General features: G+C 46.2%; 1 protein-coding gene across 1 annotated transcript in view; it reads left to right on the top strand.

Annotated features, from left to right (window-relative positions):
• LOC135113771 (protein ELYS-like) overlaps window positions 1–12,500 on the top strand; it is a 66,601-nt gene that overhangs the window by 33,090 nt on the left and 21,011 nt on the right. The window contains 3 exon segments of the mRNA XM_064029357.1: window positions 698–4,406; window positions 4,641–4,680; window positions 6,556–6,729. Of these exon segments, the coding sequence (XP_063885427.1) occupies window positions 698–4,406; window positions 4,641–4,680; window positions 6,556–6,729 (3,923 nt within the window).

The following is a 12,500-nucleotide window of genomic DNA, read 5'->3' as shown; positions in this document are numbered from 1 at the left end:
TTGTGTTCACCAGTTGTATATATTGTAAGAATGAACCACCAAGTGTGAATTCTACAAAATTTTCTTTGGCAATCAAATTCTTGTTTGCCATGATGTGTTGTAAATGTTTTTGTAGTATTAGTGTATGAGAGCAGACTGTTATGATTTTGTTTAACAGATGACGATGTCCTAAAAGGTCATCCATTTAGTATGGTGTGTCATATTTTAAAGTTATAGTTAATATTTGTTTTAGTGCAGTTAGGGTTTTAATATTTTTAAGCAGATTATTGAACTTAAGATAACAAGATAAAAAAATAACACTTTTGAGTAGCTTTAGCTTATATGTCTTTAAAGTGAAAAGATGTGTGTGTGTGTGTGTGTGTGTGTGTGTGTGTGTGTGTGTGTGTGTGAGACATTTACTCGATTTCTTAAACTTTCTGTATCGTGTTAGTTCAGTTTGCCTTATATCAGTAGTTTACAACACAAATCATAGACTGCAGGACAGAAATCCACAGGCAGAAGCTGAGTACTTAATTCACTGCAAGTCAGAGCCGTATATAATTCAAGTATACTTAAGTTCTTCCTCTAACAAATGGTCTTTGAATGGAAAGAAATAAGAATTATTTATGGTAACATATGAAGTCCTTTAGATTGTTGAAAATGGTAATATTTTTATTTCCTAGCATGTCACTGACATTTTTATTTGTCCCCACACCAGCCAAAAGCCAGAGAAAGCCATGGACATGCAGGGCGACGTGTCACCAGCAGAGGTGTCATTAGAAGAGGAAGAATCATCTGAAGTCCCCAGCAAAGAGACAACTCTCAATGACATGTTCTACAGTTTTGTAGAGGAAGAAGAAGCAGCTGACCAAGATGAGACTGAGAAGGCTAACACTGAGAAAGATAATAGTGTTGAGGAGGAGGAAGAAGAGATGGAGGAGCTTCAAGGTATAGAAATCTCACGGGAAGTTGGAGAAACAGATGAAGATGATTTGAATACTGAAGCTGATGATGACAAAATTAGTGAAGAAGAAACACAGGAAGAAGAAAAGCAGGAGGACAGCATGCCTGAGGACACAAGCAAGGCAGAAAAACAAGATACAGAGCTTGAAAGTGTCTCAGGTGTTAGTGAGAACGGAAACATTGAGAAAGAAGATGAGGACCATCAGCAACAACATACTTGTGAGAAAACTTCCCAGAGGCATGACAAGTCTGCTGTCAGTCTGTCAGATACATTAGATATGGCAGCAGAAGAGGTTGAGGAGAAACCCAAGATGCTTCCAACCAGTCAGGAATCTTTAGGAGTAGAGAAAGACAATGAAGCACCTGCTGATTTTGTGGCTTTGAAGGAGCAAGAATATGGTCCTGAGGAGCGTGGTGAGGGGGCCTTGAGGGAAGATGAAGGCTTCTCAGAAGAAATAGAACCACCTCATGAGGAGGCACAGGCACCGGAGGAGGAGTTGGAGATATCAAATGGTGGAAGGTCAGTGATACTTGCTTCAGAGAGTGAAGGAAGGGAAGTGCATGGTAACCAGGAGGATATAGAGGATAAGGAAGAGGAAGAGGAGAAAGAAAAGAAGCAAGAGGAAGAGGAGGAAGAAAAGAAGCAAGAGAAAAAGGAGGAAGAAAAGAAGGTGGAACAAGAAGAAAAGAAGCAAGAGGAAAAGGAAGAAAAGAAGGTGGAACAAGAAGAAAAGAAGCAAGAGGAAGAGGAGAAAGAAAAGAAGGTGGAACAAGAAGAAAAGAAACAAGAGGAAAAGGAGGAAGAAAAGAAGGTGGAACAAGAAGCAAAGAAGCCAGAGGAAGAGGAGGAAGAAAAGGTGGAACAAGAAGAAAAGAAGCAAGAGGAAAAGGAGGAAGAAAAGAAGGTAGAACAAGAAGCAAAGAAGCAAGAGGAAGAGGAGGAAGAAAAGAAGATGGAACAAGAAGAAAAGAAGCAAGAAGAAGAGGAAGAAAAGAAGGTGGAACAAGAAAAAAAAGAGGAAAAGAAGATGGAACAAGAAGAAAAGAAGCAAGAGGAAAAGGAAGAGGAAGATAATGAAGAGAAAGAGAGAACTGACACAGATTCTGTCACACATACAACAGAAACTCCTCAGCAAGAGAAGATCTTCAGCATTGAGGAGTGTGTACCTGCAAGGGAAGAGAAGGAAGACATGGACCACTACATCACCACACAGGAAGAGGAAATGATTGCTGATGCAGTGTCTGAGGGTGAGGAAGAGCTCTGTCTCAACTTGGAATCAGATGATGAGGTCAGTCCTATTCTTTCCACCACAGAGGTTAAGAGTAATGAACCAAATAACAGGGAAAGAAAGGATGAGCAAGTGGTTATAGAGGAAATGGAAGTGGATATTGTTAAGCCTGAGATGGATGAGCAGGACACTGCCACAGATCAGAGACCCACTGAAGCATCAATAGAAAATGAAAGGAGTCAGCAGTCACTTCCATCTGGGAAGGAAAATTATTCAGTGGACATGAAACTCAGTGCACAGGAAAGCCCATCAGCCATGGATAAAGATCAGGAAATGGCTGTAGAGGATATTGTAGAATCTACCCTCAAAGAAAACACAAGAGTCCATAGTTTAGCAAGTGAGGATGTCAAGGATGATGCAACTACACCAAAACTAGAATCAGAGGTGAAGCAGTCAGACCAAACCTTTGTGGTGGAGGAGAGTGATGTTTTGTCTTTAAAGATGGAGAAGAACTTGAGTGAATCAAAGAAAGAACTAAAAAGGGATGAGACACCCACATCTTATAATCAGCACAAGTCACAAAATGACTTGGAAGCAGCAGCCACAGATGTTGGGGTACCACTTGGAAGTCAAGAGCAGGATACAGTTGATTGTGTGGTACCTGGTGATAAGGACATCCCTGTACCTATGGAGGAGGACTCTGAGGAAAGGATGGTAAGTGAGGCTGATGGAGCAAGTCCACCCAAGAGGAGGAAAGTAGAGAAAGACATACAAGAAGAAATAAGTCATCCTATAGAGGAACATGAAACTCAAATGCCAACAAAAGAGAAGGAAGATGAGAAGGCAGTGGAGGAAAAAGAGGGAAATATTCTGCTCACTGAGATGAAGTTGGAGAGTTCTGTTGCTCTGGCAGAATCTAGTAGAGAGCCTCCTTTGTCTTCACCAAAAGAAGTGATGGTAGTTGAAAGCTTATTGAGCTCCTCCCCAGCTGCATCTCCTCTTTCCCCACCACAGGAGTACAAAGATCCCATTATTTCAGACACAACCCAACAGCACATGGAGAGTTCTTTGAGTACTGGCATGTCTCCAGAACACACTAATGAGGCTGTCCATTTGTCTTCCCAAAGGAAAATCACCAGATGCTCCCCCGCAAGAGAACTAATCACCACCCCTCTTAGAAGGAGTCGAAGGTTGAGTGGAGCTTCCACTTCCTCAGCCCCAAGTACACCTAAGAGGACATCCAGATCCACTACACCAGCACGGGAGGAGGTGGAAGAAGTACATGACCGAAGGTTGAGTGGAGCCTCCACTTCCTCCCCTCAAAGTACACCCAAGAGGACAACCAGATCCACTACTCCGGCACGGGAAGAAATGGGAGAAGTACCTATAGAGATGGTCACAAGATCTGGGAGGAAGCTCCTGCAGGTACCAACACCACTCACAAGGTCAAAGGGTAGCCCTGTGTTATCCCTTGTAACCCCGAGCAGGAGGACTAGGAGGACATCTGGATCTCAGGAGGAAATGAAGGCAGTGTCTCAAAAGCTGTTGTTGTCTCCAGAAGTAGAAGCAGAGAGTGAAGATACCTCCAGCCAACAAAGTCAAGAGACGCTTCCTGCAGCCTTGCCGGCCACACCTTCACGCCGCATCACTAGGAAGAGTCACGCTGAAACTTTAGAGACTATTTCAGAGGACAAGGAGGTGGTGAGTACTAAGAGTGAAGTGAAGGCAAGGACACCAACCACTCCCTCTAAGGGTGCAACAAGGAGGTCAAGAAGGTTGAGTGCATCAGAGGGTCTGGAAACCATTGAGGAAAATGCCTTGTTGACAACTAAAGAGGATCCTCAGACCCCAGCCACCCCACGACGCAGCAGCAGGAGAAGGTCTGCAGGTCTTCAAGAATCTGTTACAACACCCCAGAGGAAGGGGAGGAGAACCAGCACAGAGTCTCTCGCTGAGGAATTACCACATTCCAAGTACCCACACAGGACAAAAAGATTATCAGGAGACCTTTCAACAGTGACACCACAGAAAAAGACTCCTAGGAGGAGGAAAGAAGCCCAGCCTGACACCCCAGCCAAAGGGGCCATCAATGAGGGACACTCTTCCCTATTAGAAAAGGAAGTTGGAAGTATAGCCAGCAGGACAAGGAGACGATCACATTCAGAGGACAGTACCAGAGAGGGAGGAGAGAGCGGCAGGCAAGGCAGTGTGACGTCATTTGTGGAGTCACTGTCGGTGAGAGGAACTATAGAGTTTTGTTTATTCATGCTCTTTTGAATGTTATTACATTACATTAGATAATTTTTAGTCTCAAGATACTCATATATAGTGCTTAGATATTCAGTTGTATGCGGATATACAAATACTCAAGCACTTGAATGTAATGAAGTAAAGCTTTCAGTCAACAAAATGCCCTGAGTCTCAAAATTTTTCAGTTTCTATACAGCTAACCAAACTTCTTCCTCGCAGGCTTCCCCTACCAGATCAACACCAGTCACTAGTGTCAAAGGTGAGACATTCTGTAGGCCACATAATTTGTCATTTGACATCTTGCACTTCAAAACTCCTTTTGATCCTTATCCTTACTGTAAAATGCAAAGAGCTTAAACATTCCTTTCACAACCCTCATCACAGAAGACAAGAAATGTTAACTTCCATACCATGAAAGATAGTAAAGAGGCCAGAGTTTAAAAAAGTGTATTCATAGTTGTTTCATTGGTTAAGAGAGAAAAAGAAGCATACCTCTGCCACTTATAGGGAACAGAGTTTGATGGTGGTAAGAGTATAAGGAGGGGGCAGTAGGCACCTGCTGAAATGATAATTGCTCCCAGTGAGGTCTACAGCACTGGATCAAGGGGGTGCTGTGAACTTATCATTAAACCCATCTGTGACCTCACAATGTTTCCCTTTGTGTCTCACAATACAAGGGGGCAGTCATAGTCTGACCTCTAAAGACAACTCTCTTCCTTCACACAAAACTACAAGCACCTAATTACACACACACCCTTCACTCAAAATTCAGAATTATCATGCAACTCCTACACCAGCCTCCCCATCTGAGGAGGGGACCATAAATGTCCCCAGGTCAGATTGCTCTTCTGATGTCAATCCTAAGTGTCTTGACCCCCCCCCCCCCACAGTCTTAGTTCCAATTTTTCAGTCTGTAGAACACCACCTCTCCTCTACTAAACCTCATCTTTTCCTCACTGAAACACAGTTGTCTGAGACAACTGACAGTATCCCCTTTTCTGTTCTCTCCTACTTTCTCTATCCTCATTTTCAATCCAAAGCTGGATATTGCATTTATGTGTGCAATGACTTAACCATGCTCTTGAATCTTCCGAGTTTTCTGTGCTCTATACCTCTTACCTAACTTCTCTGACTATAAGGAATTCTTTGACTACTTAACTTCCAAAATGGAGCACATTCTCTCTTCCCATTTGCAGAGATCTCCATTCTTGGAGACTTCATTGTTCTCCACCAGCTTTGGCTTTTCTCTCCCTTCACTGATCATCCTGGTGCACTAGCCTTCAGCTTTGGTATTCTCCATGACCTAGAGCAATTGGTGCAACACCTTACTCATATCCCTGACTGTCTTGGAGATACACCCAACATTCTTGACCTTTTCCTAACCTCTAATCCTTCTGCTTATGCTGTTATCCTCTCTTCTCTATTGGGCTCCTGTGATCACAATCTCATATCTGTATCTTGTCCTATCGCTCTAATCCCTCCTCAGGATCCACCTAAATGGAGGTGCCTCTGTCATTTTGCCTCTGCTAGTTGGGGGACCTTTTTGTTGATTTTCCTTGTAATGACTACTGCTTCCGTGACAGAGATGTGTCTCTGTGCCAAGCACATAACAGAGGTGATATTGTCTGGTATGGAGGCATACATTCCTCACCTCCAAACCTTGGCTAACCTAAACCTTCCAAACCTTGGTTTAACACAGCCTGTTCTTGTGCTATACATGATAGAGTTAGCCCACAAAAAGTACTTGAGCCTTCTATCACCAGAATCTTATGCACTTTATATTTCTGTCTGGAACCATGCCAAGTCTGTTCTCCAACTAGCCAAAAACTCCTTCATTAATAGAAAGTGTCAAAATCTTTCAAGATCTAACTCTCCTCGTGACTCCTAGCACCTAGCCAGAATCTCATGCACTTTATATTTCTGGCTGGAACCATGCCAAGTCTGTTCTCCAACTAGTAATGTAGAAAGTAGTAGAAATGAAAACCAGGACAAGAATGGAATTTATAAATCAAGCAAGAAAATTAAGGTATCAGGAAAGTACAGAATTCACATTTGGTGAAAAATGATTAAAGAATCAAATAAGAGAGTGAAAGAATATTGCTTGATTCCTTTTCTTCCCTCTTCATCACCCCAGACTCAGAGAGCAGTGAAGAAGATGACCGGCAAACCAGGAGGCAGAGGGTGAAGCAGCAGGAGGGCAAGGAGATCACAACCCGGAGGAAGAGCCGCCGACTCACTCAGGCTTCACTCATTGTGGATGCAAATATAAAATCCAAGCGAAAGTCCATGAAAGTCTACTCACTTTCTGGTGAGATACAGTTTTGTGTGAGCATGAATGGCTGTGTGTGTTGTAAGGTAGATAATGTAGTATGGGGATACTTCTAATTGTTGATTGGTGCTAGTATGTGTGTGTGTGTGTGTGTGTGTGTGTGTGTTTGTGTTTGTGTTTGTGTTTGTGTTTGTGTAAGCAGTTATTGCTTCATCATTCTTGTCTAGGTGTGGAATAAGAGAGATAGCACTCTGCTACTCTCTCTCTCTCTCTCTCTCTCTCTCTCTCTCTCTCTCTCTCTCTCTCTCTCTCTCTTTTTTTTTTTTTTTTTTTATTTATACCAAATACATCATAATTTACAGAGGGTGTCACCACTACATTATATAGAATATCGTGACAACTTAGAGACTAAAGGTTACATAGTTAATGTTGCCTATCTAAAAGCCTCACTCTGTTTTTATCACTGCTGTCTGTATTGTATCAGCCACTCGTTCACTTTACATTTAAAATCTTGCATTGTCAAGTTCGCAATATTTTCAATGTTTTGCTCACTGGCTATGAATTTATTCCACCAGCTCACATAAGTGTAAATAAACTGTCTTTGGTGGTGCCATGTCCTGCACCGGGTTTGCAGCAGTTCCTCCGGGGCTGAGGTGACGGCTCTGGTAGCGACCTGGGCCAGTCGGGGAGGCTGCCGGAGTGACTGTAGGTGCGGCACACACTGTAGCTGCACCTTGAACATTACAGTGAGTCCCGCCACGTCACGCCGATGTTGGAGACTCTGTAGTGCTGGTTGGTGTCCTGCCTCTCTGATGAGCCTTGCCGCCCTCTCCTGTACCTTGTCCAGTAGAGACAGGTGCTTGTTGGCCGCACCTCCCCATGCCAGGCACGCGTATTCCAGGGACGAGCGAACCTGGGCTTTGTAGAGGACTTCCATTCCCCTACTGTCCAGGAGAGGTGACATTCTCCTCAGGGATGCCAGCTTCCCTGAGGCCTCCCTGGCGAGCCGCTCTATGTGGGATCTGAAGGACAGCTTTCTATCATATGTGACCCCCAGCACCTCCACCTCGTCCTGTGGGGTCAGCGTGTCGCCTTGGAAGACAAGGCGTGGGGCCGTCCCGAGTCTGGAGATGGTGAGCAGCTGCGTTTTGTGTGCCGCAAATTTTACTTGCCACTTTTCGCCCCACGCTGCTATGCGGCTTAGAGTGGCGTTCAGCGTGCTGACAGTGGCGTCTTCCTCCTCAGGACCGTAGCAGAGAGACAGGGTGAGGTCATCCGCGTATGCTCTCGTGCTCGGGATAAGGTGCAGCAGGTCATTTATATAAACATTCCAGAGCAGAGGGCCGAGGCAGCTACCCTGTGGGACCCCCGCTCTGATGGGATGAAGCCTGGAATCACGCCCATTGACGGTCACTTTGAAGTGTCTGTCCCTCAAGTAACTCTCGAGGAGTTTGAGGAGCGGCCCGTCCACGCCGGCAGCGTAGAGCTTGGTGACGAGCGCCGGATGCCAAACTTTGTCAAAAGCTCCCTCTATATCGAGAGCGACGACAAGGGCGGCCTTGCCCCTGTCCAGGGCAGCGCTCCACTCACTCGTGAGTTGCAGGTGCAGGTCTCCCGCCGACCTCCCCTTCCTGAAGCCGTATTGTCTGTTGCTCAGCAGGTGGTGCCTATCAAGGTGCTGCGTGAGTCTCGAGGCCACTATCGTTTCCAACACTTTACTGAGCACCGGCAACAACGACACAGGACGGTAATTTTTTGCTTCGGTTTTTGAGCTTTTCTTGTGAATTGGCACCACACCGCTCACTTTCCACAAGTTGGGCCAGGTGCTGCTCCTCAAGCTATTATTGAAGATGGCGGCGAGAGGGCGCGCCAACTCCTCAGCACACTGTCGAAGCAGGCGGGGGCTGATGCTGTCAGGCCCCACCGCTTTCTTGTCGTCCAGGTCTCGGAGCAGCACTTTCACTTCTTTTTCACTGGTTTCTATGCTCATTATTTTTTCACTCACTATCTGTGGCAGTATTTGTGGCGTTTTTTCTGGTTCGGGAATGCACATTTTTGCGGCGAAGTGGGCGGCCAGGAGATTCGCCTTGTCTGTGGCGGTTTGAACAACACTACCGTCTGGCCGGATGAGAGCAGGCACCGAACATCCCCGCGTGTCACCCTGTTGTTCCTTAATGAGATTCCACCAACGTTTGCTGCCGACCTGACCACCCCTCAGTTTGCTCCTGAGGTTCGCCTTCCACTCATCCATGGCCCACTCCTGGGTGGCTGTCATGCGCGCTGTAGCCGCTCTGTGCCTTTGCCTGGTTCTGACACTGGGGTGCCTCTTCAAAGCACGCCAGGCACGATACTTGGCATCAGCGGCAGCGCGGCACTCTGGGCCAAACCAGGGCTGGTCCGATGCCTTGGTGGTGTGGTTGGAGTGAGGCACCCATCTGAGCTGGAGGGCGTGGAGCAGCTCGCTGAGTCGCTGGACTTGCTGGTCAACCTCACCACTCAGCACTTCCTCCCAGTCTGTGTTCCTCAGAGCAGCCCGGAGAGCGTCCCAGTTGGCCGCCTCCCACCGCCAGAGATTGCGAGCTGTTGTCTCCTCACTTGGTCTTCTGAACTGGATCTTGGTGAAGACTGCTATGTGGTCCGAGGTGCCAACAAAGTCTAGGGGAAAGCACTGTATGGAGTGGTGAGGGAGGTCCGTTACAACGGGGTCCAGGGATGAGCCGGAGCGGTGTGTGGGGAATGTGACATGGTTGTGTAGATTGTACACGACCAGCAGCGTGTTGAATGCTTGCTGAACCATGTGCTGGTTAAGATCGCCCAACACCACCACGCTGTCACACTGACTGGCTGTCATCATGGTGTCAAGGTTCTCAGTGAGGTAGTTTAATATCTCTGGTCCCTGACATGGAGGCCGGTAACAGCCCACACACAATATGCCTTTCCCGTTACAGTCTATTACTTTCAGAGCGATGAGTTCAAGTTCTCTGGGCACTGGTATAGGAGGCTCCACCACTTGGACGTTGAGAGTCTCTTTATGACAGAACGCTACACCGCCACCTTGTGTACTTCTGTCTTTTCTAATCCAGGTGGAGTAGCCTCTGACACGGGCATAGGTACTGGGCACTTTATCATCGAGGAATGTCTCACACACAAACACTAAGTCTACATTATTCTTATTGATAACACTGCGAGTGAGTTCCCCCACATTTGTGTGGAAGCCTCTTAGGTTTGCGGACACCACTCTGAGTTCACTATTGGTAGGAGTGTAGCCTCGCCGGGGAGTGCTGCGGTGCTGCTCCATACTGGAAGACAGGCGCTGTGTGCTGGGTGAAGGGCCACGCGGGGCGGGAAACTGGCGGTCCTGGGGGGGCTACCAGTGTGGGCCCCACCCTCTGTTGAGTCGTAGGCTGCTGCAGCTGCCAGACTACTCCCCTCAGTGCTAGTAGCGTATCCTGGCTACTCTGCCGGACTGCTTGCACCAGCTCTTTCTGCCTCTCGTCCGCTATTTTCACTCGGCAATGGAGGGAGGAGTGTGAGCGGCCTTGGCAGTATTCACACGCCTTCCTCGGGCACTGCTCCTGAGTGTGACCGTGACGCCTGCAGTGAGGACACCTGGCCTGCTGCAGCCTTGGACCGACTGCTTCTTGTCGTGGCTGCTGCCCTGACTGAGGCGTATTTCCTCTTGTAGCTGGTCCCTTTTTTTTCCTGGGATGTCGGCGTTTCCCGCTTGCTCCCTGGCTGCTTTGCTGTGAGCTGTGCTGCCTCTCAGCCCCACTCTCGTCGTTGGCGACACTGCTGGTTGTGACCTCACGTGGTGGTGAAGAGTCCGTCTCCTCAGGCAAGGTGTGCTGGGTGAGAGTGAGAGTGGGGGCGGGAGGGGAAGAAGGGGAGGATGAGCGAGTGGGGGAGGGAGAGCGACTAGGCTGAGGAGTACTGTCCCCGCTGGGCGCGGGAGTCGCTGCCTCACACTCTGCTATAATGTTGTGAGGTCGGGCGGAACACGCGACTGACCTCTGCTGCTTTTCTTCAAATGTGAGAGTGGCAAGGAGAGTGTCTACAGTATTCAGTTCTTCCACCAGCGTTCTTCGTCTGACGATTAAGTAGTCCTGAATACACCTGTAGTTGTTCAGCTGCTGTTTTGTTGAGGTTAGGTCCTGACGAAGATTTCTTACAAGCGTTTTGAGTTCTTCCCTTCGTAATTCGTCTATGTCGTCTGATTCCTCTTCTGTGAAGTCCGTGGGGGGAGGGGTAGGATGGGCCGGCAGTGTGACACAGGGCGACACAGGGTCATTAATTCCAGCGTTGACGCGCAGCTGCCCTGTGTTGCCACATCTATACTCTGTCTCCCCACCCAGGCAGACAACGTGGCTCAGGTTAGGGCAGCCCTGAGTGTTGCACCTCTTGACTGTCTGTGATGACACCGTTCGGCCACAGACAGCACACCAGGACGCAGGACGGTAACCACTGATACCACTGGGCCTTTCGATTAAGCTCTCAAAGCACTCAGATACCATTTCTGCTAGTGAGAGAGGTATGTGTATGCAGTAGCGTAAAGAGAGAGAGATGTGGGAGGGTAGGTGGGAGCTGGGAGTGAGGCGGCGTGGTCCTGATCCCTTTTCAAGGTCACGCGGCGGAGTCAGGTCACACAGTAGTGCAGTGGAGTACAACACCTTCAGTACAGTATTTTCGTGTTTTTAAGTCACTGCGTGTGTATCACTGTGTTTCACTGTGGTTCACTGCACTGCACTTACGTTCCTGGGGCACTGATGTATCCTGGTACCAAGGAGAAGACGAATAGCGCGCAGAAAAACACAAACACACGGAGCTCCCAGGCCTACGTCCTACCTCTCCTGCTCTCTCTCTCTCTCTCTCTCTCTCTCTCTCTCTCTCTGTTATGAAAGCTTGTAAATGGTATTTAAGGTAATTTTTAAAATATTTTATGTGAAAGATACAAATTTATACACAGAGATGGAGAAAATATAAAGTCAACCAACGCATCCATGTTGGAAGAATTGCATGTATAGTATAATATTTGTACATGATACTGAAGTTGATGTAAAATGGGGTTTTAGCATCATATCTTCAGTGCACTGAATCAGAGACTTGCTTCTTCCTCAGATGCCACCTCATGTGCAGACTTTCATCTTGGTTGTCAAGATACATTTGCATTCTTTAAAGGCTGCATTTCAGTTACAATACAAATAAATAAAAAAAAAAAAAAAATATATATATATATATATATATATATATATATATATATATATATATATATATATATATATATATATATATATATATATATATATATATATATATATATATATATATATATATATATATATATATTTATTTATTTATTTATTTATTTATATGCAGTAGAACCTCAGTTACCAAATGTCTCCCTTTCCAAACAACTTGGTTTTTGAACAAAAATTTTAACTTTTTATTGCTTCGGTTGCCATATTATAATTCAATTTATGAACAATGTTACTTGATTTCAGATACTACAAGACAACAAAAGCTGCCATTTATTACTAATTTATAGTTTCTATAAATATTTCATTAAATTAGTTAAATGTGATCCCATTGAAGAAGTTCCTTGATGTAAATAAACAAGGTTCGCCACCCAGGAGTAATCCCAAGCCTCCTGCGGCTCTCTCTATGACCCGTAATGCCATCACTACTGCACAACTGCATTCTCCCAGTAGCTTTTTCCAGCAGCAAAATGTCTAAGTGTTATGATCACCTTCATTTTGGTGGTGAGTTGGTTGCTCCTCTCTATTTCACTCTGTAAGGCTTCCCTCACTTGATTG

Source organism: Scylla paramamosain, chromosome 2, assembly GCF_035594125.1.
Source record: "Scylla paramamosain isolate STU-SP2022 chromosome 2, ASM3559412v1, whole genome shotgun sequence".
In the NCBI taxonomy this organism is placed as follows: Eukaryota; Metazoa; Arthropoda; class Malacostraca; order Decapoda; family Portunidae; genus Scylla; species Scylla paramamosain.
The sequence above is the reverse complement of the archived record's forward strand: the minus strand, read 5'-3'. Positions and strand labels throughout refer to the sequence as shown.